This window comes from Falco naumanni, chromosome 1, assembly GCF_017639655.2.
Source record: "Falco naumanni isolate bFalNau1 chromosome 1, bFalNau1.pat, whole genome shotgun sequence".
Classification (NCBI taxonomy): domain Eukaryota; kingdom Metazoa; phylum Chordata; class Aves; order Falconiformes; family Falconidae; genus Falco; species Falco naumanni.
The window spans coordinates 16,156,391-16,180,102 of NC_054054.1; the positions used below are offsets into that span (position 1 = coordinate 16,156,391).

The 23,712-nt window shown below is 37.8% G+C and overlaps 1 protein-coding gene across 6 annotated transcripts in view; it reads left to right on the forward strand.

Moving 5' to 3' along the window:
* Positions 1-18,803, forward strand: part of DCLK2 (doublecortin like kinase 2) — a 95,551-nt gene extending 76,748 nt beyond the window's left edge. For 2 of the 6 annotated variants that reach the window (XR_005826134.1, XR_005826140.1), the window contains 9 exons: positions 2,669-2,788; positions 4,561-4,707; positions 6,966-7,099; positions 8,397-8,474; positions 10,002-10,098; positions 11,939-12,019; positions 13,158-13,274; positions 14,349-14,431; positions 18,072-18,185. Coding sequence is in view for 4 of the 6 variants with exons in the window: in XM_040582425.1 (XP_040438359.1) it covers positions 2,669-2,788; positions 4,561-4,707; positions 6,966-7,099; positions 8,397-8,474; positions 10,002-10,098; positions 11,939-12,019; positions 13,158-13,274; positions 18,072-18,293 (996 nt within the window). In the remaining 2 variants the exon portion in view is untranslated. The other 4 variants (XM_040582425.1, XM_040582432.1, XM_040582438.1 and 1 more) reach the window with 3 other exon arrangements.
* Positions 18,804-23,712: the final 4,909 nt, after the last annotated feature.

Below are 23,712 nucleotides of genomic sequence, written 5' to 3' on the forward strand. Positions count from 1 at the left end.
CAGTATTAATTAGCAATCAAATTCTGTATTAAAGTATCTTTGAGAGTAGGAAATACACAGTTCTGTCAAGGATAACTGGAAAGATGGACTTTTTGATGCAAGCACGTTATTTTTTTATGGAAATTATTGCACTGAAATGATTCTGAAGGTAACTTTGCCACCAAGGCAGGTGCCCTTTTTGTCAATTACATAGAGTAACTGCTCTGAAGTGTAATTCAGAGCTCCAAATGCTGAATGTGACCTTGTAGGAAGATGTAGCAAGTCTGTATGTTTTTCTTTGTATGATAAGGAGTTGTATATTACTGTACGCTAATGCATTACCTGCTGTGATGACTTGCTTTAAGTAGAGGTCCTGAAACAGAAATGCTTTATCTATGCACATTTTAAATTTTGTGTTAGGAGATGAGCGTTCCCACCTCACCATCACTTTATCTCATATTCCCTAGGTTTATTTAAGGGAAAATTTAGAAAGAATTCTCAAATGTATAACCGCAAGAAAAAGTGCTAAATTGCCTTTTTGAGATTACAGTGTTGCCATTTCTTTGGCTGTGGGAAGGGTGACCCAGTGTGTTTCACTGCAAAAGAGAACTTTTGGGTGATGTGTGCAGTTTGCAGTCTTAGTTGCTTTATTATTACTTGTCTGAGTCAGCGCTTAGGTATCATAAATTGGAATGGTCTAGAGATAGACAATCCATTCTTTACACAGATTTTAGCTATATATTCTATTTATAGTTCTCACTGCTTTAAAACAAACAAATCACCCCCAGGGATGTATACTTGTCTTGGAGGACCTGTGTCTGTATAGCCACCTACAGATGTATGTGTATGTACCAGCAGAGGACTGTTGTTAGGAAGATGTTTATACCCCTTAGGACAGTGGCAGAACTGTCCAGGAAGAATTCCAACAAAGAAAAGAATTAAATTTTGCTACAGCTTACTCCTTCCTCACTCTGTTTCACATGCCAGCATAAGCCCTGCCTTAAAAACACCCGTCTGGTCCAAGTACGCATGACTCTTAAGTTGCTCACTGCTCTGTAGCAGTTTATGTCCCAAAACTTGAATCTTAATGTATTTGTATCCATCAGTGGATCTATCTGTGTTTCCAACTTGAATGACTAATGTATTTTCTACAAGCAGCTTAAATGTTAATTATACAATAATTTCTCTGTAAATAAATCATATTAATGTAGAATGAAATCTATATTGCACTATCTAGGAGAACTTTACAAGTCTGAGATTTATTTTTTTTTACATGAAAAAATATAGCAAAAACAGTGGGGTGGTTGAAAACTAACTACGTATCAGCGTTTTGAGGAAAGGTATTAAAATGGTAGCTCAGCAATATTTTTGAGCCTTTAAAAAAATATATTGTTTATTTTAAATAAGCATTACTTATGCCTGAGCTTTATTTAAAGCAGTTAACAATTTATTCAAGTGAAACAAAGAAAGCAGAGGTAAAGCTCTTGTGCCTCGGTCATATTTAATGGATGCGATAAATTGAATGTGTTACCTGTTCTTTAGGTAGAAAAAGCTATAATAAGATTCTAGTTTCTGCTTGGACTCAACGCTGGTTTTGAATTTACAGGCTTCCATCCGTAAGGCTTAGTATGCTGTGGCTGTTCACGTTTGTCTGTTGATGAGATGCAGCATCGTGTTTAACAAAACTGCTTCATGTTTGTTTGTTTTTTTTTCTCCAGAGCACTTTGCTTGGAGCAGATATGTTTGTTCAGAATGACAATTGATGCTCTTTCAAACTGAATTTCAAAGGTGTGACTGTTTAACCCATATATGCCGCACCATACTCTCACAAAATGAGATGCACACATGGCACATGGTTTCTGAGTTAAATGGCCACATAAAGCTTTGGCAAAAACACAATGCGTCTGTAAATAACTCTGGAAATAAAAGGTGAAACGATAGCGTAAGATCGTCAATCACTGCCTAGGCACAGTGGGTCACATCTCCTTCTAGTGCTCTGCTCACAAATGCATGAAGTGCATGCTACTAATCAGTGCATTAAACATGAGTAAGTTCCAAGGCCAGTGACATGATTTGTTATCTGCCAAAGTGTAATGAAACTAGTGTTTTATGCAGATGCTAAATCTGAACATACATATAAAATGAATTAAAATTCATAACCAAAGCAGTTATATTTTTCCTGTATATAATCCACAACTTTTTTAAAAAATAAATTCCGTGAAAATAAATCCTAGGTAATGTGTCCTTGACTAACCTACACTAAAGGAAAGGTGAAGGCCGGCGAGGATCAAAACCATTTAACTATTGATGGGGGGTGGCAGGTTACAGTGATCCAGCTCAGGGGCGGGGTGGTTCTGAACTTAATTTCACCTCGTAATACCTACATAAGAATATAATCTGCACTTCCTGAATTGCTGTCATGTTCTGGGGTCTTTTGTCAGCGATATCCCATTGGTTCTCCATGTGAAATAATGGTGTTTCAACTTACATTTGGTCAGTGGTGAAGTACAGTTCACCACAGTTAACAATACAAGTTAAATCCAGCCTCTGACAGTAACCCCCTACTATATAAATTAAGCAGCAAAAAAGGTGCTCATTGATCTGGTGATCAGGGCTCCGCTGATCAAAGGGAGAGTGAATTGGCCATTATGTCTATTCCGATAACCTTCTGTCCTCTTTTTCTGAACAGGAACACCTGATTGAAAATGAAGTGTCCATCCTGCGTCGAGTGAAGCATCCCAATATCATTATGCTTATAGAGGAAATGGACACCACGACGGAACTGTATCTGGTGATGGAGCTGGTCAAAGTAAGACTAAGAATACTTTTATTTTCTTTGGTTTTTTTTTTTTCATTCTCTGTGTTGGCGTGAAATCTGAGAAGTATCTAGGGAGCATTAAGATCTTGGGAGACAGAACCAAATAAGATTTCAGTGACAACCTGCATTTTTAAACATGCAAATACCCTTGTCAATCAGTTATATTAATGGAATTACAGCTCTTCTATTGCAGTTAGACTATTTACACAGATTTAAGGTAATTTTACAATGTGCGTAGTCTAGAGAGAAGTGAATAATGGGTTTTATATCGTTTACAATATGTAGAGACAATAGGGGTATGCATTTACTGGTGGAACACCTGCATTTATTTCAGTAATGTCTTTATTTAAGAATTGGCTTTAAAGAAACAAACTCCCTTCGATGAATTTATCTTGGTAGACAATAGATGCAATGAATAGTTTAAACTCAAATGATATGGTCCAGCAAAATCAGAACTCAAAAAAATCTCACCTGTTTTGTTTATATAAAACATTCACTCACCTGATTTCCAGTTCACCAGAAAATAGATGCTGCTTTCATACATGCACAGAGAAAACAAAAACCTTCATTTTGCTGTTACCTTGTGAAACAAACACACAAGTTGTGTCAAGTTTTAGTCACGCACTCTCTCGCCTGTGTTCTGTATATACACAGCAACACTGCACATCAACTTGATCGGCGTGTCAGATACAAATAATATATATCATCATTGTAATTTTATTTCTGTCTGAAACATTGTTCGATTCAAGAGTGCCCTCTAGAGCGGTTGCCAGCCTGGGAAACATCTAAAGTCTGTAGTCGTTGAATTCATAATTTCTGTAGCCTACCCATTCCTCTACTTTTCTATAAGTTATTTTTATATAGTTGAGGCTTTTTTGGTTTTAAGACAGTATTTTTTTTTTTACATTTTAATACACCACCGTCTTGGCCAGTATTTCCTGAATTGCTGCTTCTCTTCCACATGTATTGAAATGCTTGGAATGCCACCCACAGCTCAGACAGATCACTCCCACAGATGTATCCAGGGTAACCATCATAGAGACACCCACGTAAAATTTGTTGCAGGGACTGGAAATGCTGCATCAGTAACTCGCTGACATGTTGTTACGTATTCCAAGAGGAATAGGGCACCCATAATCGGAGCCTGCACAGCCGGCACATTCAGAAACCATGTGTAGGTTCTGCGCTTCACTGTATCATAGAATCATTTAGGTTGGAAAATGATCATGCTTACATTGTTTGTCTTCTTCAGCTAGATTGATTTGATATTTCTGCAATATCTACAGAAATTCCAATTTGCAGTTCATTACAGTTGCTGGATATTTATTACCTTAGGTCTTTCATTATTGAGCTCATGTATATTACTTTAGGCTCTACTCATAATCAGGGCTGGGTTTTGCTATGTGAAGGTATTATATTGACAAGATGAAGAAAAGGGAAACTATGCCTGTACCTGTAGGTAATATAAATGAGTGATCAAAGGTAGGAAGATCAATAGAATGAAATCAGAACAAAGAAGAGTTGTGATTTGCCCAAACTCAAACACCAGAAGCCTGGAGTTCAGTTGAGAATTTAATGTAGATGACCCAAGTCCCAGTGTACTATCTTGGTGACAGGATCATCTTTCCGCAAAATAATTTTTTTTACTGTTCAACAGGCATTTGAGCATGTCTTTTGTAAAGGAAGATTTTACACAGCTCTTTTATGAAATACCGTTTTAATTATTTTTCATGTAGTGATTTATTATCTTTCCATTACTTTAGGGAGGAGATCTATTTGATGCTATCACTTCTTCTACAAAATACACAGAGCGAGATGGGAGTGCAATGGTCTACAATTTAGCCAGTGCACTCAAATACCTTCATGGTCTCAACATTGTGCACAGAGACATCAAGCCAGAAAATCTCCTGGTATGTCCCATTTATTTTCTAATATTTTCTCTTACTTTGTTCTCATTAATGCAAATGCTCGTTTATAAATGTCAAGGAGCTGAGCAGGAATATTAATTTAGAATAGGTATGTATGAAATAAATCTTCTGCCATGAGATAACAATCACCATAACCCAAGTGAGCTGTGCTCAAACCTGTCCTTAAACCTGTCTTTATTTACATTTTGATTGGGTGCCATTTGGATAAGCAGGACTATTGTCTCACAAACAATGAACTGTAAAGCTATGTCAATGAATTATTTATTATAGTTTGCAAGTGGGAGAAAAGGTGGGCTGAATGCAATTTCTTCCAACGATCATGTGGTTATCTCAAGCAATTTTTTTTCTTTTTCATTCACTGTCATCGTAGGAGCATCTTTCTGATGATTTGCCAGTATTCTAGCCATGAATTAACTCTGTACGTACATTTATTCTGTCCTAGGGGACTGACTACTTTCGTTTTCAGCAGAGACATAAAATAACTGTGTTGACAGGAATTACCGTGAAGTCTGCTTTGGGAACTGCTTAGACTGGAGTTCACAGAGCTGGGGCAGTATGCTCTCTTGCTTATATTATACACAGAGGTTATACTCGGGTATTACATGTCGGGCATTAGGCATTACGTGTTGTGCACTGAACAAACAGAACCGTAATCTTGCCTGCTTGAGCCACTGCCATCAGAAATCCTAGTAGCTTTCATCAAAATTTCGTTGGAATTTCTTAAAGCCTTCTGTGGCGTTCGTCAATCTGTTTAACGAGGTTGCATCTAGAGTAAGAGTCATGGCTTATCCCAGACCAGATTTTGAACTGTTACAAGAATAGGGCTATGAGCTGGAAATATTTTCCACTTAATAGTCAATTCTTTCCCAAGTAATTCCACTGACAGTATTTAGCAATTTAAATAAGCTCTCAAATAAATTAGGTTGTTTAGCAAAAGGAAGGGAGAGGAGGCTTCTCCTGGCAAATGTACTCACAGCAACATGGCACTTAAGGGAAAGAAAACGAAGCTGGAAGTCTCGCTTGTTATCAGTGCACCTTCAAAGATAGCCAGTCGAAGGAAATTTTAAACTCCCATTAGTGACTGAATCAGGTATAAATAGACACAAACGTCCTTTTTCTGCCTAGAAAGCCTGAAGAGATAACCCAACAGATGCAAATCTTATTCACTGTGATTGACAGGGGCAGAATGTTAAGATAACATGCTGGTATTGAATGTAAATGCAAATAATTCCCATCAATTGCTACTTACAATTGCAAGTAGTTTGTTCTTTTGCACAGGGTCATCCAGCTGTCTGAATTACATTCTTTTTTCTAGTCATGCATTTAAAAATACAAACTCTAGGAATAATAGCAGATATGAAGATGTTGTATCAAGGAGAACAAGTGTTTCCATTAATGATGGGAATTACGCAGGGGAATGAAGGATGGTGTGTCTGCCTTAGCAGTATCCAGTTGTTTGAGGAAACCAAATAAATCCAGCCATTCTGGAGTCCTACGTTCTAGAAACTAGATCCCACTGAAATCTTGCTAACATAAGCATTTTATGTCAAGAACAAAACCGAGATTCATTTATTAGAGATGTTTCCTTTGTTAGTCTGGTTTGATTTTCTCTTGCTGTCACTGTTGTGTAACACCTTTCTATTAAAATTTAGCTTCTTTCATCAACAAAATGACTCCGAACAAGATGTGCTGGATTCTTTATAGGGATTTATAGGGCAAGGTGCACTTGGGTCTGCACAGAAACCTACACGCTTTTCAGTCAGCTTTCTCACTCCTGTGCTGAACTTGCCTAGACTGAGCTTAGGGAAGACATCTGCCTATGAAATGTGCTGACTGACTAGCTTTATGCTAAGTTAGCGAGAGATGTTAAACAAATCTGATTGTAGCTGCCAATCCCTTTTTTAAATTTTAGGTCCCAGTCAAATGGTATTATTATATTTTTCTTAATATATTTAAAACTTCAGCATCCTAGAATTGGGTTTTCTTCCCCCACCCCACCCGCAGCTCGAGGCTGTGTCATGGCCTGACCTACATAGCTGGCAGACGGCTCCACTGCACACTAGCTCCAGCTGCGCGGTGGCAATCAGTGGCCGTACCATTTTTCTCCTCTTTCCCTGCAGGGCTGTGGAAGTTACCTCTCCTCTGTTCTGGGCGCAATGATTATTATCCAAAAAAATTAAAGGATTTTAAAAATGCAGTATTCTCTTCCTCATTCTGTTTTTATTTCTTGCTGATTTTAGGTATGTGAATATCCAGACGGAACCAAGTCTTTGAAGCTAGGAGACTTTGGACTGGCAACAGTGGTTGAAGGACCTTTATATACCGTCTGTGGTACACCCACATATGTGGCTCCAGAAATCATTGCAGAGACAGGGTGAGGATGACTGACTAAGACACAGGTCTTGTAACCAATTCTTTTTGGCAGGCAGCTCCTAACTGTTGTTACAACTGGAATGCGCTAGTAGGGTGGCCCTCCATCTTTTTGTAACCAACCCATCTATGAGAAAGCTGGCATCGTTCCGTTCCTCAAAGAGGCTGGTTTCATTGCCTACCCTGCTGCTAGAATTCACCTTCGCCTCCTTACCACCTCCCTAGGACCAGCGCTGGTGGAATTTATTGGTTTGTGTTCCTTGCCTCACCTCACTGTTCAGAGCCCCTTGTACCAGCCAGGCAGCTGCTTGGGGGAAAACAGACAAGCAAAACACAGTGTTCATGTCAGAAAGGGAATAATTTCTCTTGGAACAGACTCCAGAAGTCACCCAGTCTAAATTCGTTCTCAGAGCAGATCCATTTAGATCATGTTGATTCAAGTGACCTTGTTTGGGTGATGCATGCTATTTGATAACTGTTGGTTTAAATAAACAGCCCCATTTTTCTGTATTTAACAGATGGTTGCATAAATACAAAATAATTCTGTAGAATTTCACAAGTCATCTTTCCTTTTAGACTTCCATTCTGTGCTAGCTGACTCTTGGCATAGCTGTGACCATTCTGAATTTGGTCTTCCTAATGGAGGGAGGTTTGTTGTATTGTTTCAAGCATTGTTCAGTGCATTTGTCATATCGAGAAATATTTCACAGCTGCAGTGAGCTCAAACATCAAAGGGCACTTCATCTGCATGTTATAGATTTTGACAAACTGAATCTGCTGGATAGAAAATAATAGGAAAAAAGACCTCTTTTTGACCTCTAGTTTGTTAATTTCTGCGCTTTAAAAGAAAAGTGCAGTTCTTTTCCCTGTGTTACTCACTTAAGACACTGGAGAATTGGTATCTTTCTTGTTGCTTAGCAACACATGATAACCTTAGAGATAGTCACTCCAATATGGGGAATGAGAAAGCACATCCTTGTCTTTTATCATTAGTGATTCTGGACCGGGAAACCTTGATACCAAATCAGATCTGAGTATATTCAGAAGACCTTGGAGAGCCTTGAGGCTTATAAAACAAACCCCAAAGAATGAAAAAAAACCAATGCAAAAATGTTATCATGGTTTCCTAAAGACTGAAGGATGCTAAGTACAATGATGCATAGGTACACAATACATTTCCACATCAGCAGCAAATAATTTAGGACAGAGTCTTAACATATGTTCATGTAAATATAATCGTTTGATTAGAATGACCTTTTTTTTTTTAATCTAGCACAAGTAACACAGTCTTGTTTTCTCAGATATGGCTTAAAGGTGGATATTTGGGCTGCGGGTGTGATTACATACATACTGTTATGTGGATTTCCACCTTTTCGCAGGTGAGTGTCCCTATCTGTCAAAGGGAAAAGCAGTAAAGCAGCACATGCTTGCTTTCTTTGCAAGTCTTTACCTACCTCCCTGAAGAAGGCATCCTGGGAAAAAACAATGGATTCGATTGACACATTTTCTTTACCACTTTTTTGGTTTTTTAAATGTTTTCACTTGTCCCTCTTGTCCAGGTTTTGGGATCGATTGTAGGTACTTATTTTTCTAAGGGAGTAACTGGTTCGCTGCGGTGTGTAGGGTACGGTGGTGTGGGGCGGCATTTCTCTTTGTCTGCGGCGTGCAGCCCGTCCCAGCTCGGTGGGCGGGTGTGCTTTGCCCCCTGGCGGTGGTGTGTGGACACAGCAGCCGACTAGTTAGTAGCGTGGAGAGTGAAAGTTAATGGTAAACTGAAGCGAGGGAAAGAATTTGCTTATGTTGCATTTTCGACCTTGTTAATCTTTTTGATAAGTGTCATATGAGCGATGGAGTTTGCAGATGTGATTCTTGCTACTCAGCGTCACAATATGTGTGAGTTCTACTAAAAATCAAACGGATATGCTTTGTGCCTCAGCAATTTTTTTGCCAGGGAATGAAAAGGAATTGGCACATTTTAATAGGGAACTCTCCTCTTAACTTCTAAGTTATTTATGCACGGTCTTTTTGTCTATTTTTACAGCAAAATACTTAGTTTTTAACTAAAAATCACCAGACTGAATAAGAATATTTTGCAAAGAATAAAATATAAACAATTGTTAATGGGAAAACTGTGATTTAGTTTAGGTATTTGTTCTGTGCACATGGTTAGTTCATGTTTAAAACTGAATACATGTTTTGAGAGAAGTATTATACAAACAAATGGCAGTTGCTTTGCATAGAGTTTGGAAGTTGGGCTATTAGGATCAGGTTTCAACCAGGGTTAATAAATATTGTAAAACCAACCCAAGAGATAAATTTTTCATTACAGAAACAGGCTGGGGTGTTCATAGTGGCTAGGGCCAACAGGGCCAACAAGAAGTTAAAAACCAAAAACCCACTGCCATCGATCCCTGAGTATTCATGATACTGTGTTTTTGATACAAAAGTACTTACCTTTTCAGTATCAGTAGCCTGACAATACTCAGTAAACTAAATGTATCATCATGTGTTTTTCCATATCTCCCTTTTGGATTTTTAAAATTCTCCTGTTGTGACAGTTTAGCAGAGGAGGCTCATTTCAGTATGCGTCTTCCCCCTATCGTATGCTTTCTGTAGCAGGTCCTTTAGGACTAGGCTGGCAAGCAACTTAGTTCCTGTACATTAGATAAGCAGTCTCTATTCCAGTGGAAGTCCTTTCGCCTCAATATATTAGTTTTTCTGTTCTTATCACTCCCGACAGTGTAACTACGACAAACACCTCAGAAGTGCTGCCACTATATAAGCTTGCAAATTGTGCATTTATAGTAGTTGATACAATTTCTGCTCCATCTCCAAATCAAGTTAAAAATTTGCATGACAAATTGACTTCTTTCTCATGATCTTTTTCATTATTGCTGTTCTAACAGTGAAAACAACCTTCAAGAAGACCTCTTTGATCAGATACTTGTTGGGAAGCTGGAATTTCCTTCTCCCTACTGGGATAACATCACTGATTCAGCAAAGGTACTGATCTGTTTTTCAACCTGAAATAGTGTTTCTGACTGTTCTGCTCTGTTCAAAAGGCAGAACAGATGATTCAGAGCAGGCTCTTGCTCGCTCTTCCAGCCACTGTGCCTTTTTACTTACTTAGTTTAACAGTGCTTGATGAAAGCTCGGGTTTTGCAGGCCATCATGTTATTGTTGTTGCTGAGTAAGTGTAGCAGAATGCCAGTTGCATTCAGTGAACATCACATGCATGAACATCACAGTTTTTTAATGATGGATTATTATACCAAGTGCAGTGCTTCAGCTGTAAAATAAGTGTCTCTCTGAATTTTTCCCTCCTATCACTCTTTTGAAAAAGAAAAAATGCTGCTATGTGGACTGAATGCAATTGGCATCATTTGTTCCTATTTGACTTCAGCCAGTTATTAGAACTTTTCAAGAGGTGCAGCCAGCTTGATGTGCTATTGCTAGTAGTTCTGGTGTTACCATTGCCATTTGAGTCTAAAATTACTGTCTGTAGGATAAAAGTTTCTACTTCTAAGCCCCACTCCTCAAGCTAATTCAGTAACGCGCTGTAAATGATATCTGAGAACTAATTAGCAAGTGGACATTGTTATCCAGCCAATGAGAAGTTGCATGTTTCTGTATTTTCCCAATGGCTGTTTATTTCCCATGCTCCGATCATATCACGCTCTTCCAGACACATATTCTGAACAAACAAGGCGCCCCAATCTTGGCACTAAAGGTGACCTTCCACTTCAGACTTACACAGACTAAGTAACTTGGCTGCTTGGGAAACCTCTGTTAGGTATATTACTATATGTATGAAGAAGCCATTTCCCAAAACTGAAGTGATGAACAATCTCCTTGAAATACTCTTGATAAAAATACGAAGGCTGACGCTTTGGAGACTATAAAAGGTTTTGCAGGGTGGGATTTGGCTCCAAGTACATGATGTTGTTCATTTGGGAGGGGGACATGCTTGTCTGAATAGGCTTGTAGAACCAGGAATTACAGGAGGAAGCTAGTTGTTAGTTGCATAGGAAGAAATTTGAATGTATAAACAGCTGAAGAAAGTTGGTTTGGGTTGTTGGGTGTTTTTTTGATTTTATTTTACTGGCTGCTTTGTATCAATGACCTCTTAAGGTTTATCGTGTCTGTAGGCACCATTAATGGAAGGCCCATGGAAGGATTTGATAAAGCTAAAGACATCTGTGCTAGTGCCTCTAGAATTTGATGAAAGCCGCAAATCTTTTGGGATGAACCGTATAATTAGTAGAATTAAGCATTTTTCTATCTACCTGCTTTTTCCTATACCAGGTGATCTTTAGCTGATGAAATAAGTTAAATGTCTTTTATTCTTCTGGAGCAACACAGAAGAGAACATAGTTTTCACCTAATTTCAGCAGTTTCTTCAATTTCAGATGCAGTTTCTTGCCTTTGATTTGTGCTTTTTATGTACTGTTACTAGGTGCATGTATATTGCCCATAGATGATTGCATCTGTCCCAGGTTCGTTTTCATTGTGGTTACCTGCATGAATATATAAACTGGACCGTTATAGCTGATTTTTTTAACATTTCCTTTTCATCTGATTTCAAAAGATGCAGTGAAACATGAACACAATAAGGAAGTTGATAAGAAATATGCTGTCCAGAATACTCTTAAACCTGAAGGGCAAGTTTTTTGTTCCACTAAATTCACACTGGTTCTGGTGTCACTGTAAGCTGGTTTTTTTTTCACCCATGTAGCAAGAAAATTGCACTGAGAAGAACTTGGTGCAACAATATTTCCATTGTAATATCCTTCTCCACTCTCCTCAAACATCTCTCTTTTTTTTTTTTTTTCTCTTAAAAAAGGAATTAATTAGCCTGATGTTACATGTGAATTCTGAAGCCCGATATACAGCAGCACAGATCCTAAGCCATCCCTGGGTGTCAGTGAGTAAATTGCATTCTACTTATCTCTTAATTTGATATTAAATCTGTAGCGTAGTTTTCAGAAGCAGCAATACCCCTCTGCTATGCCAGTTTCTGTTTGTTGAGCCACTGGTCCCATTTTCACATACAAGACCAGCAAGAGCCCAAAAAGTTAGTTAGCTTCAGCTCTGACAGCACTGTTAGCGTCTGTGTCCTGAAAGAACAGAGTGGGTGCAATTAGAAGGTTCTGGACATTGCTATAACCCTGCTTAAACAGAACATGACAGGCAGATGTGTGACCATTCAGCCTAGCAGTCATCTCAAAAATGCGTATGCGAATGCATGTTGGCATCTTACTTGCTGCAATGCTATTTAAAGTACAATCTCCTGTTTCTTGATGCACTTCAAGCTTCATAACAGAAAGAAAATTAGCAAATAAAATACCTAATTTAACATAGGCACTAAGCTGATGGCTGCTGGGTCCTTCATCTTTTGGGGCAGCAGCAATGAGAAACACCAAAGTGCATTGACTATTGATTTAAAATCAGTTCATTAATAATAAATACCAGGTTTGCATATGCATAGCCAATGTTTATTTCCACATGTTTTAAAAAAGGGACTGGATATGATCTATGAAGTTCTTCAAACAAGAGAAGACAACTGTAACAAGTGCGTCTGTGCCATAACAGCTCCTCTCAAACATATTTATGGTACTTTATAATGTTTCTGTGCTTAGGATATGATGGACCATTTAAAATGCTGATTTAAAAGAAAGCCAGATGACAAATAGGCTTCTTATTTTTAACACTATGTCAAGCGCATTATTGTTAACATGCTTGAATCAAACTTGCAGTTTATAATTGCGGGACAAATGAATGGACTGAGAGTAAACAGTGCCACATGGCATTTTAAGAAATATAAGTTCATACATAAAACAGTGGTTGCTACGTTCCTTTCCTCTGTAATTTGTCTTAATCCATTTGAACCGTATCTCATGTAGCAGAGTGCATTCACTTTCTGGCAGCCTGTCTGATCACTTACTTTGCATTAAAAAACAGGAAGTACCTGAGTATAATAGAAAATTTCTCTTCTACACAGTTACATTCAAACATAGTTTTGGTGTTTTCCTACCTTGAGTACTGTGTTTATTCTTATACAGGATGATGCTTCCCAGGAGAATAATATGCAAGCTGAAGTAACAGGTAAACTGAAGCAGCACTTTAATAACACCCTACCTAAGCAAAATAACACATCTGCTGGGGTTTCTGTCATCATGGTAAGAGAAACGAACATTTTTATACATTGATACTATACTTTGCATATTTTCCTAACAGTGCTCTATGGACATGTGTGTGTGGTGCAAGAACAGCAAAAGCAAAGCTAGAATAGTCTCTCATTCTAGCCTTTATTTACGTATAGTGTGGATTGTCTCATCATCGCTTGAGAGCAACCGAGTCTATCAGTGTGCTAGCTAAGCTATAAAAACAAGCTTTCAAACAGAAACATGTAAACACTAAGTAGTTGTATGTTGAAATGAAGCTTATTAACAATTTGAAATTTTTCAGTATAAAAACTGTTAATTTTTTATCATTCTGACCACCTAGTTAGTTAAGTAGGCTCTTACCCTCTGCCTGAACAAGTATTGCTTGATCTTGAGCGTACTGTTTGTACTGGGAAACCAGACTCCATTTCAGAAACTTTCTTCATAGTATTGAATGTTTACCACATTCATTTTGTCCCAATCTAACCCCTGCTATGTTTTTTCTGTTCCCTAATGGGGAACTTTCTTCAAAGCATACAAAGGAACCCAGACGACCTGTAGCTGAACTTACATAAACAGTAATTCCAGAAGGCAGATGTGTGAATCATGGTAGAAGAACTGGAGTTTACTGTAACCAGTACTCCGAACTGCGCTTGTCATTGACCAGTCACTTTTGCAGAGAACATGCAGCTGCTGTAGAGACTGAACGGCCTTTCCGTTCTTCCTGTGGTCCATTCTTGTCTAGTGCAAGGATAGACACTGCACACAAAGTTACTTCAGTTACTAAAAGAAAGATAAAACCATCTACGGTAATAACATAACAGTGATTTCTACACCCAGCCCTCCCCATTAGTATTAATTACTCTCAAAGTCCAGCCCACTTATGTTAACAAAGACTTGTTTTAATCATCGGAAAGAGGTAAATTTAAAATAATGTTTCTGCATATGTATATGCTTTTGCAAATACATTTATGTGAATAAATAGGCGAAAGACTTAAATGTAGGAAAAGTGGTAACATTAAAATAAAAATGAGAGAAGTCAGAAAATGCATTTCAGGTTCATGCTGTTGTCTACATTTCATTTGACAGTTTGACTTGACAGTTTGAGAGGGACTTCAGAGCTTCATTCTTTATACAGTTGAGACTATGGATAAGCCTGAAGCTGAAAACTGGTATAAAATGCACTATATGTAATAAGAGCAATTTTAATTCTAACTCTCAGCCCCTCTCCAACTTGCATGCCACTTAAGCCTGTCTCAAGATCTCTGACACAGCGTAGCTTCTGGCTTCTTATTGGTGTGGTTTTTTCTGATTCTGTTAGCTCCTGACATTCCTTCAGATAGGGAAGTACACCTCGCTGAAACTTTGCATTTTCCCTTTCCCCGCCTTATTTCCTTCTAACAGGTATGGAAGGATGTAAATGCATAATTATTTATTTCTGAATGCAGCTCCCAGTTATTGCTGAAGGGAAAAGTAACCTTTTTGTTCAAAACACTGTAATCTAATGAGGGTTAACCCCCTGATCTGTTATTCTTACCCTGGTTTATCTAAAGCATTGAAATTTCTATTGAAATTAGTACAAGAAGTTGACTTGTACTAGCACTCATTGCTTAAAACCATTCTGAGTCAGACAAGCACAGTATTGTAATTCTCATGTATTGCAGTGCATTGCTATATCAGTCCACCTGCATATTTAATGGATCCCTTTTAGCATCACTTCATTCAAATATTGTCATCTGGCCCATGCAGATAATACCATCATGTGGCAGATAAGTAAAACTGCACATACCTACATCAGTGTTCTTGCACAGGAAACTCTTTCTGCCCCTTTTAAAAGCATGTTGCTGTTAATTCATTACTGATTTTTTTTTGTCAATTTCAAAATGTTCTGTAAATCTAAATTTGTTGCAATTGTGTTAGTTCTGCTTAAAGTAAGTCTAGTTTCTGTCCCTTGCTTCCTTCCTTTTTCCTCCTTTCCCAATGCCTGCATTGCTTTCCTCTGAGTAGGTCCAAGGCAATGGTACGTACTAACTGCGATGCTTTGTTCTGCTGCACAAAAAATACATGTTCTCCATTTTTGACAAGAAGAAAAGAGAAATAACTCAGCCAGTCTGAAGTGGAAAGAGCTTTTCAGCTGCACAAAAACAGCAAACGGTAATCTCTTGGACACTTACAAAAACATTTTCTATATTGTGACACATACTTGAAATACTCTAAGCAAACACTGATATAACTAGCTATTTCACTTCCTCAGACGTATGTTGGTCTATTACCCTGGGAGTAATTTTGTGCATGTGCGTATCTCACAATATGCAAAAGCAATTAGAAAAAAATTGGAATCCTATGAAGACAGAACCAAAACCACCAAAATAAGCATTGTTTCTATTTAAAATAAAAAAATTATTTGTCACTTCAGCCTTTATGGTATCACAGAGCTAGTCAGAAGGTAATTAGTCTTAAATTAATAAAAAACATTCTTACTTAGCAACAGTAGAATTAAGCCTACTCTTCAATCTTAGGAGAAAAAATAATCCTAAATTGCATTACATAGATATATGTATTGCTGTGTGCAAGGAGTGACAACTATCAGAGGCTGCTGGTAGGAAGCACAGGAGAAAATCACCATCAGCATGAACTGAAAGCATTTCCCTTCCCTATTAAATAACTTATCCTGCCACTGAAACAGCAGAAACCTGTTTATTCTCAACTCTTTTCTTTTTCCAGCAAGCAAAAGAGGGAATGCCATCCTGCCAGGGTAGCAGCTACTTTGGTAATGATAAAACCACAGCACATCACAGCTGATCTCAAAAGTCTAGATACAGTTCAGCCAGTCATTTCCTTGCATGCTCTGTTCACAAAGTTGATTGTTAGTAGCAGAGAATTCAATTGTGTATTATTGAATTTTCTCCTTGTGCCTGTATGCATGTAGAGTAATGTCATAACCTGATTAAAAACCAAACCAAAGCAAACCCCAACGAAACCAAAACACCATAAATTCAAAATACCTTCTCTTTTTTGAGGGTGAACTTTTATACTTGGTATTTTGCTCTGAAAAAGCCTGGCAGGAAGGCCCTGGGGGGCAGAGGGATATCGGGATGCTACTTGCTACCTCCCCTGCCTCAGCACGCAGCCATATCATTGTCCAAAACAGAACAGTTTCAGCAGGAGAGTCTAAGTGAGACTGATTCCAGAACAACCCACTATCCATATACCTGCAAATTCTAGAAGTCTTCTATTTGAGAAATAAGAGGTACTAGTCAGGTCTCTTTGCTAAGTCGGGTAAAAGACAAATTTGAATTCAGGTATCACATAATGAAATAAGTTTTCACTACCAAGCTATAGGATCAGTTTGGAAAAAGGAGGATGAGCACCTTATTTTCGCTGTCCTTGATGACTTTGATGCAATAAACCAAGTCTGGGGAAAAAAAATGCTAAATTTAACTAGTATCAGAAAATTATTTCAATGTCTAAACTTACATATTTTAGTGAACAGTGTATTAGACAAACTCCACTAAGAACACATAGAAATTTTCACATTAGTAAAGCAAGTCCTCCAGAGCAATCAATCAAACGAAATCACTAAAGAAGAGGCAGAGCACCTGACCTTACTTTATAATTAGCACATCCCAGCTCAAACAATGAAATTCCACAGAACAATGCCATATAATGCCTACAAACACATATGCAGGGGGTGCCTCAAAGGTGAAACGTACTCTGCTGTGCTCTGCTCCTCAGTTCAAGTGTCACACATTTGTGAATTACTGTAGAAAGCCCAAGCTGTACGTGCCAGAGTAAGTATACCTTGCACCATTTTACAAAACTGAATAAATTACAAATAACTTAATTAATTTGTATTAACTGAAATCTGTATTATCACTGATACTTGAAGAGCTTCCACAAAGTAAATACTTAAGTAGAGAGATTTTCTAATGATCAGTATCAGCCTTCAAACTGTGAAATAAGACCAATTACGCTGTGTCTCCAAGTCTTAGAAAGCATTTTTGATGTATATTTTTGACACAGGAACTACTAGATTTCTCTCTAGGTCACTTCAGACGTTCCACTAGCAATTAAACATTACACTGTGATTTAATACAACGTGCAGTATCCTTCAGAGGGTATGAAAGTTGTCAGCTTCAGCAGGTACACCACATATTCCAGATAAGCCATCTACTGCACCAGAGAGCACTCAGGTTTGATTCTAACCCGCTGTTCTCCTCTCCAGTAAACTAATTTTTAGGTATAGTATTCAGAAATTACACATTTTTTCCACTGTGTCAGTTCCATGAGAGGTCATTGCCTACTCTCAACAATAAGCAGAAAAGTAGACCCTTTTCTTTAAGATAGAAAAAATAATTAGGCTTTCATCTGTCATCTTCACAAACAGATACACTTCTGCACAGAAAAGGTATTATTAAGTTTTCACTAAGCATAATGGGATTCCTTGTGTCTGCAAAAACGCAGGTACATACCTGTTGCCAACACCTAGTATGAAGGGTTCCTTCCGTATCATACCATTCATGTAGGTTTTTTTCCACATCAGACTTGCTAGACAGAATTTTAAACAGAATTTTGACCATCATGGCAAACCTTTGTCTGGAAGATAAGTTTTCCTTATATTCTCCGAAGTCAGCACCATAAAACACTACAATTAATTATATATAAGATTTCTAATGTTATTTCTCTTTTTTTTTTTTTCCTGGCTGTAATGCATGCACTTAATGTCTTAGATTGTTTTAACCCTTAAGTTAAGACAGGGCTTTGATTCTGCTCTTTTTATATTTTGCCTTGGGTTTTTTTCTTTGTTTTTAGAACACAGCTCTAGATAAAGAGAGTCAGATTTTCTGCAGCAAGCGCTGTCAGGACTCTGATAGAGCTGGAACGGAGAAAATTTCTGCAATTACTGCTGCAGCTGATGATCCTCACGTGGCTGGGTCCAAGACCCTCTTCCCTGCTGCTTCTGAGCCACTCAGATCCCCCGTGCTCCCTGCCTCAGTATCTCCTGAGTTTGCTGGGGATCGGCCTGGTGCGTAGGACTGATGAAACCAAATCCACCTGAAGCTCCCTGCACTCTCACCCCGATTTCTCTTCATTTCACGTGACAGTTTGTTTTCGGTTTGCGCGCACCCTCTCGTGGCAAGCCCAGGGCAGGCTCAGTCAGGGGAGACTGTTCTTTTCATAGCGGGTGGGTGAATGTGCGGTGTGAGTGCTCTTTGCTCTTGTCTTGAGAAGAGCAGTAGGGGAAAGATCCTGGCAATGTTAGATGATTTTTAAGTTACCTGTGTTAGTTTAATGAAGTGCATTTCACACAGCCTTGGGCTCTAGCCTAACTTACAGTGTAGCTAACTGTATTTTTATATGAGCAGTGAGACGATGAACAGTTACCTGGCCTCACCTCTACAAGCAGGCCCCGTTCTGTTCTTCTGATGAGGATTTGCAGAAAAGTAGGAGAGGAAGACAAGGGAAGAAAAACTTACATTTACTATCTACTCAAATGCCTCTATTTTTAACCAAGTTTCTACTAAACTTGAAGAGGCAAATTTTCACAAAAAAGAAATTTAGTGGACTAACTCTAAAGTATCATGAGAAAAGCACTGGAGATAGAGGGAAGGATGGTTGTTTTTGCATTGAGTTTCTTACCTGACTTGCAGGCTACAGGGTAGTGTTTAGATAATATGAATTTAAATAAAATGACTTGGGATGTAAACATGAGCACTGGACATTCATTTGTAACAAAGACTGGAGTCAAGGAAGACTTCCTGTTCTAGCCATTTTCTGTCCTAATCACAAGTGTCCCATCCACACCTTTCTCCAGGGTCAGACTACCTATTAGATAAAATAAAATGATTTTGGGCCTGTGAATGGAAAGCCTGCTGCATGTTATCTAAGCTAGGATGAATGGAGCAGTTCCTAGTTCTAGGGTGAGCTGATAGAGGAGCTACTACAGATAGCTGCCATCAATAGCAATCAGAGGTTTGTCAGTGCTATCCCCCTATTCACCTGGTGCAGGCACTGGAAACAAGGATTGGGGAGCAGCTATCCTTAATCTGCAGTTGCAAGATAGATGAAGTTTTACCTTTACCATAATGCTTAGTTCAATATAGTATGTATTCAGCTTATTCTTTTCCTTTGCTCGTTCTTATGAATTGGTCATAGATCATTTTCTTTCTTAGCTATACTTTCTACTAGAATTGTAAAAGGAAGACCTGCAATAAACTTTCTTCATTAAAAAAAAAAAAGGCATTAATTTCTTTGAGAACTCAGTTATTTTGTCAGTGAAAATGTCATCTTATTCTCCCTGGAGAGATTGAACAGTTGGGTACCTACCAAAAAATCAGAGCAATTCTCATAACCATTCAAAGTTCATTGACTCCTATGGAAGACATAGGTAACACATGACTGAATATGAGTGTTTTACTTTTTGAAGAGGCAATTAAAGATCAAAAAGTGCCAACTGACAACATAAGGTCATGGCACAGCTGAAAGATACACAGCATCTTGGCCAAAAAAGGGGTAGTAAAGGTATGAAAACATACTACATGTCTTAATGTAAAAAAAGTTGGGCTACAACCAGGCATTGTGAATTAATCCAGCAAACCTGTAACAAAGTTAAGTTCAAGATATTTGGAGAGTATGGGAATGGCCTTTGTATAAAACTATGTACATTTACATTTTGGTACAGTGCAAAAATAGGAAGACAACACTAACCTTAATCAGAACAGAAACTAGCAGGAGTCCATTAGCTAGCTGTATGTGCAGCTGGTAAATTCCATAACAAGTCTTAGACAAGCTAAAGAAAGGACAGGTAATTTCAGATGGAGCGGGCTAACCAGGCACCTACAGTAAGGAAAGGGAGTCCCCAGCAGAGAAGACAGTGACAGACCACTGAACTATAAGATTAGTAAAGAGGGAGCAGCAACAAAGTGGTGAAGGCTGGGTTTCTAGGAGGATAGATATTCAGCTGTGCAAGGCCTAAGTATTTATGAATGAAAAACTGTCATGGGTTAGCAGAGATACTAACAAGTTGTTACACAGCTTCATACATACCTAGGATGGTAATTTGCTGGCTCTATAGCTGCCGGTTCTAAACTGTTACTTTGTCTTGTGGAAGAAGAGAGCAAAGACATACAGACGTACATACCCTGAATGCATGTGCCTAAGTTCATGACTGATCAACATCTAAACCTTTTTACATTCTTAAACAAATATTTTGATTCACAGAGCAGAGGCAGTTGATAAACCATGCCAGAACACCTATTTAAACACAGTGACAACAGCTGGACAAGATGATCATGTGGCCAACATAACTGGATAAAAACATGGGATAGCTGAACAAGTTCTTAAGTCCACGTATAACCTCAGGGAAGTTATATCACTACTCCATGCCTTAATTTAGTTCCACAGATGTTAAATCTATGGGTGCATCGGTGGTATGTTTGTGCTGCTCAGGGTATCACAGTTCAACATAAAACTAAAGACCTGCTGGTTGATATTAAAACACTTAATGAAGGCTCATAAGTATTTTATTTGGTTTGCTATCTACTGCACTTTTATTTAATCCTTCTCACTTTGTAGAACCACCAGTTGCTAGAAGAATGCAAAAAATAGAAAAGAAAGTGTAAACCAGAACTATGCTAGCTGCTATAAAGGGAAAGAAACGACTATAGAGACTGTAAACACAAGCTATACATCTGTCAGAGGACTGTCACCTTTTTGTTCTGTAAAAATAGCTGAGGTTTCTGCACCATTTTGATAGATATTGATTAAATGCCAGTTTTTTTCAAACAGTCAACAGTGACAGCATAACTGCTACCATGCCTATGTTTTAGAAAATTATTTTTAAAAAGTATTTTTAAAAATCCCTGGTCTTTTTTAGCCCCTTTGAATGTCAGCAGTTCATATATTTCAAAGGAGCCAAATCCTGCAGTTCTAGAGATTTGAAATCCCAGAACTGAATCCTCCCCCTGCTGTAACTCAGCATAATACTAAATTCATCAAAAGTTACTTTTACAGATAATTACCCCCATTCCTGAACTTAGAAAATTAATTACTATAATTGTCAAAATACATTAAAGGTAGATGGTGTTTTATGATGATGTTACTTTCGTCAAGTTATTGACTCATACTTACAGCTTGTCATTAAGAATATTTATCTATGTCAGTAAATCTTACTTTGGACTACTGTAGTAAGCAGCGATACCTTGGGTTTAGATGCATAGTTTCCCCCCATCTAAACTGAATACTTGAGGAAGAGAAGCTAGGAGGAAGTAATGACTAAAACTAACAGATTGCAGGGTAATTTTTCCTAAATTAAACAAGTAATTACATTTTATTTTAAAATATATAAATTAACTATATATGTAAGATACCAGAAAGTATTTTTAACCTACTTCTCTCTCTGAATCTTCCCCTTCTTTCCTCCTGCAATTTTTTTTTTTAAATAAACGAAAACACAGGCTTTTCTACTCTACTAGCATGAAGCTTTTTGTTTGAGCTGGGGAAGTTCAGTCTTTTAATTCAAGGAGGCACATCTTCTAAGACTTCATTAACCTCTCTCAGAAACCCATGTTCTAAATCAAGGTATATGCTAAGACTACAGCAACAACAGTAACTTCCACTAATAACAGCCACTGCCATTTGTATTGCCCTATGCTTAGAAATCACACTGAGTGTGTACAAGAGGTTGCCAAAATATACCACACGAGTGATCAGGCATCCTTCGGTGGGTGCAAGACACTTTGTCTTACCTCTCAGAAGGCACTGGTGGTACAGGAGACACTCCAGCACCCCTGTGTAAATCAAGGAGATCAGCAGCAAGATCCTGTATATGTTTCAAACACGGATCACATCTTTGGTCTTTATGAGAAGACTCTCATTTTCCTAATCTACTTGAAACAAAAAAATGTTAGCTAGGAAGCAGTAACTTACTATACCACTGCCTGTACACTCACCAAAAAGCGATTCAACTTCCTATTCACAGAAATTATTTTTAAAATCTCAGGCTAAACTAATAAATTTATGCAGCAAGCAGGAAATCTTTATTTTGAAAGTCTCATTTAAGCCTGGTTTTTGTATCTTTCCTCCCCCCAGTAGTCACTGGCCTAATTATTACAGATTGATAAGAGTATATTTAGAGAAGTATTTATTCACTTTTATATAAATACACATATTTATCAATTAACTTTAGTTTTAACAGTTTTAAAATGGGAAATGATACTTCATTTGATCTTTTTTTCTTTCAAGCTACATTCAAACAGCAATTGGAAAGCAACAGAAATGCACAAAACTAGTAACCCATCCAAAATGCTAATGAAACTGATTATTTTAAGATTTAAAAAAGGTAAGCAAATCAAACACTTGTACTGCAATCGGTTTCTATGTCAAACACATACAAATATCTAGTTGAGCTTTTCTGTCAGGGGAATCTTTTCTAGAGGGATTTTTGTTTTGTTTTGAAACTAAATTAGCATCGTTAAAAAAAAAACAGGGCAGGCACTGAAGAAGCAAGATAACATGCAACTATCCACCTAGAAGTTTTTCCTCAGCTGTTGCTTCTGTTCTTGATTTTGTTTCAAACAATTGAATTTTAAGTGCCTTTGCCATATTTGGAAGCAGAAAGCCCAGGGTGAAAATCGTGTAAGATGCAGGTTTCAGAAAAGCACAGCTTCACCAAGTAGTACCAGCAGCCATTTCCTTTTCCCCAAAATAATATATGCTAATTAATATGAAATACTGAGGTTTAGAGTGTTTAAATGCTGAATGCTGAAACACCTTGCTTAAGAAGACACTAGCTCTGTTGTTCCGAATGGTTAGATTTGGGGTTTGCAGCTACTGGGGCTTGCTTGAAAAAGGATGCCTAGCACACAGGATAAACGAAAAAAAGCAAACTACAAGAGCCATCTGCAAAGTCATCTAGCCAATATCTGGCTATATCTGTTGCCGAATATGCCACATTCTGAACACACAATTAGACTCAATTGTGCTACAGCATTTTGCAGCTCACAGCTCACAATGCACAGTGAACAAAGCAACAGTGGGAAGAAAAAAATTAGAAGATCTTGAAGAAAATAGTAACCATATCTCAAACTTTGTCCATTTAGCAAATTTGAAAACCTTTTTGTCTATTCCCATGCAACACAGCAACATTTCCAAAGTTGTCTTTAATTAGTTCACTATATGATGCAGTCCCAAGTACAAAGTTCTATGTGATTACAGATTTCACTAATACATCTCACTCCAGTTTCAAGACTATTGTTTCTGATACTATCTCAATTCATTTGCAAGAAAGTAGTATTTCACATAATTCATAAAAAGTTGTGAAATATTTTACATACTCTTAATAATAATATGCTTCTTTATAATAAGTCACAACTAAAAATAAACGATTTACTGATACAAGCTAGAACTCATTATTTCAAACTTTGTTTCTTTTGGTTTAATCCATTTTTTTCCT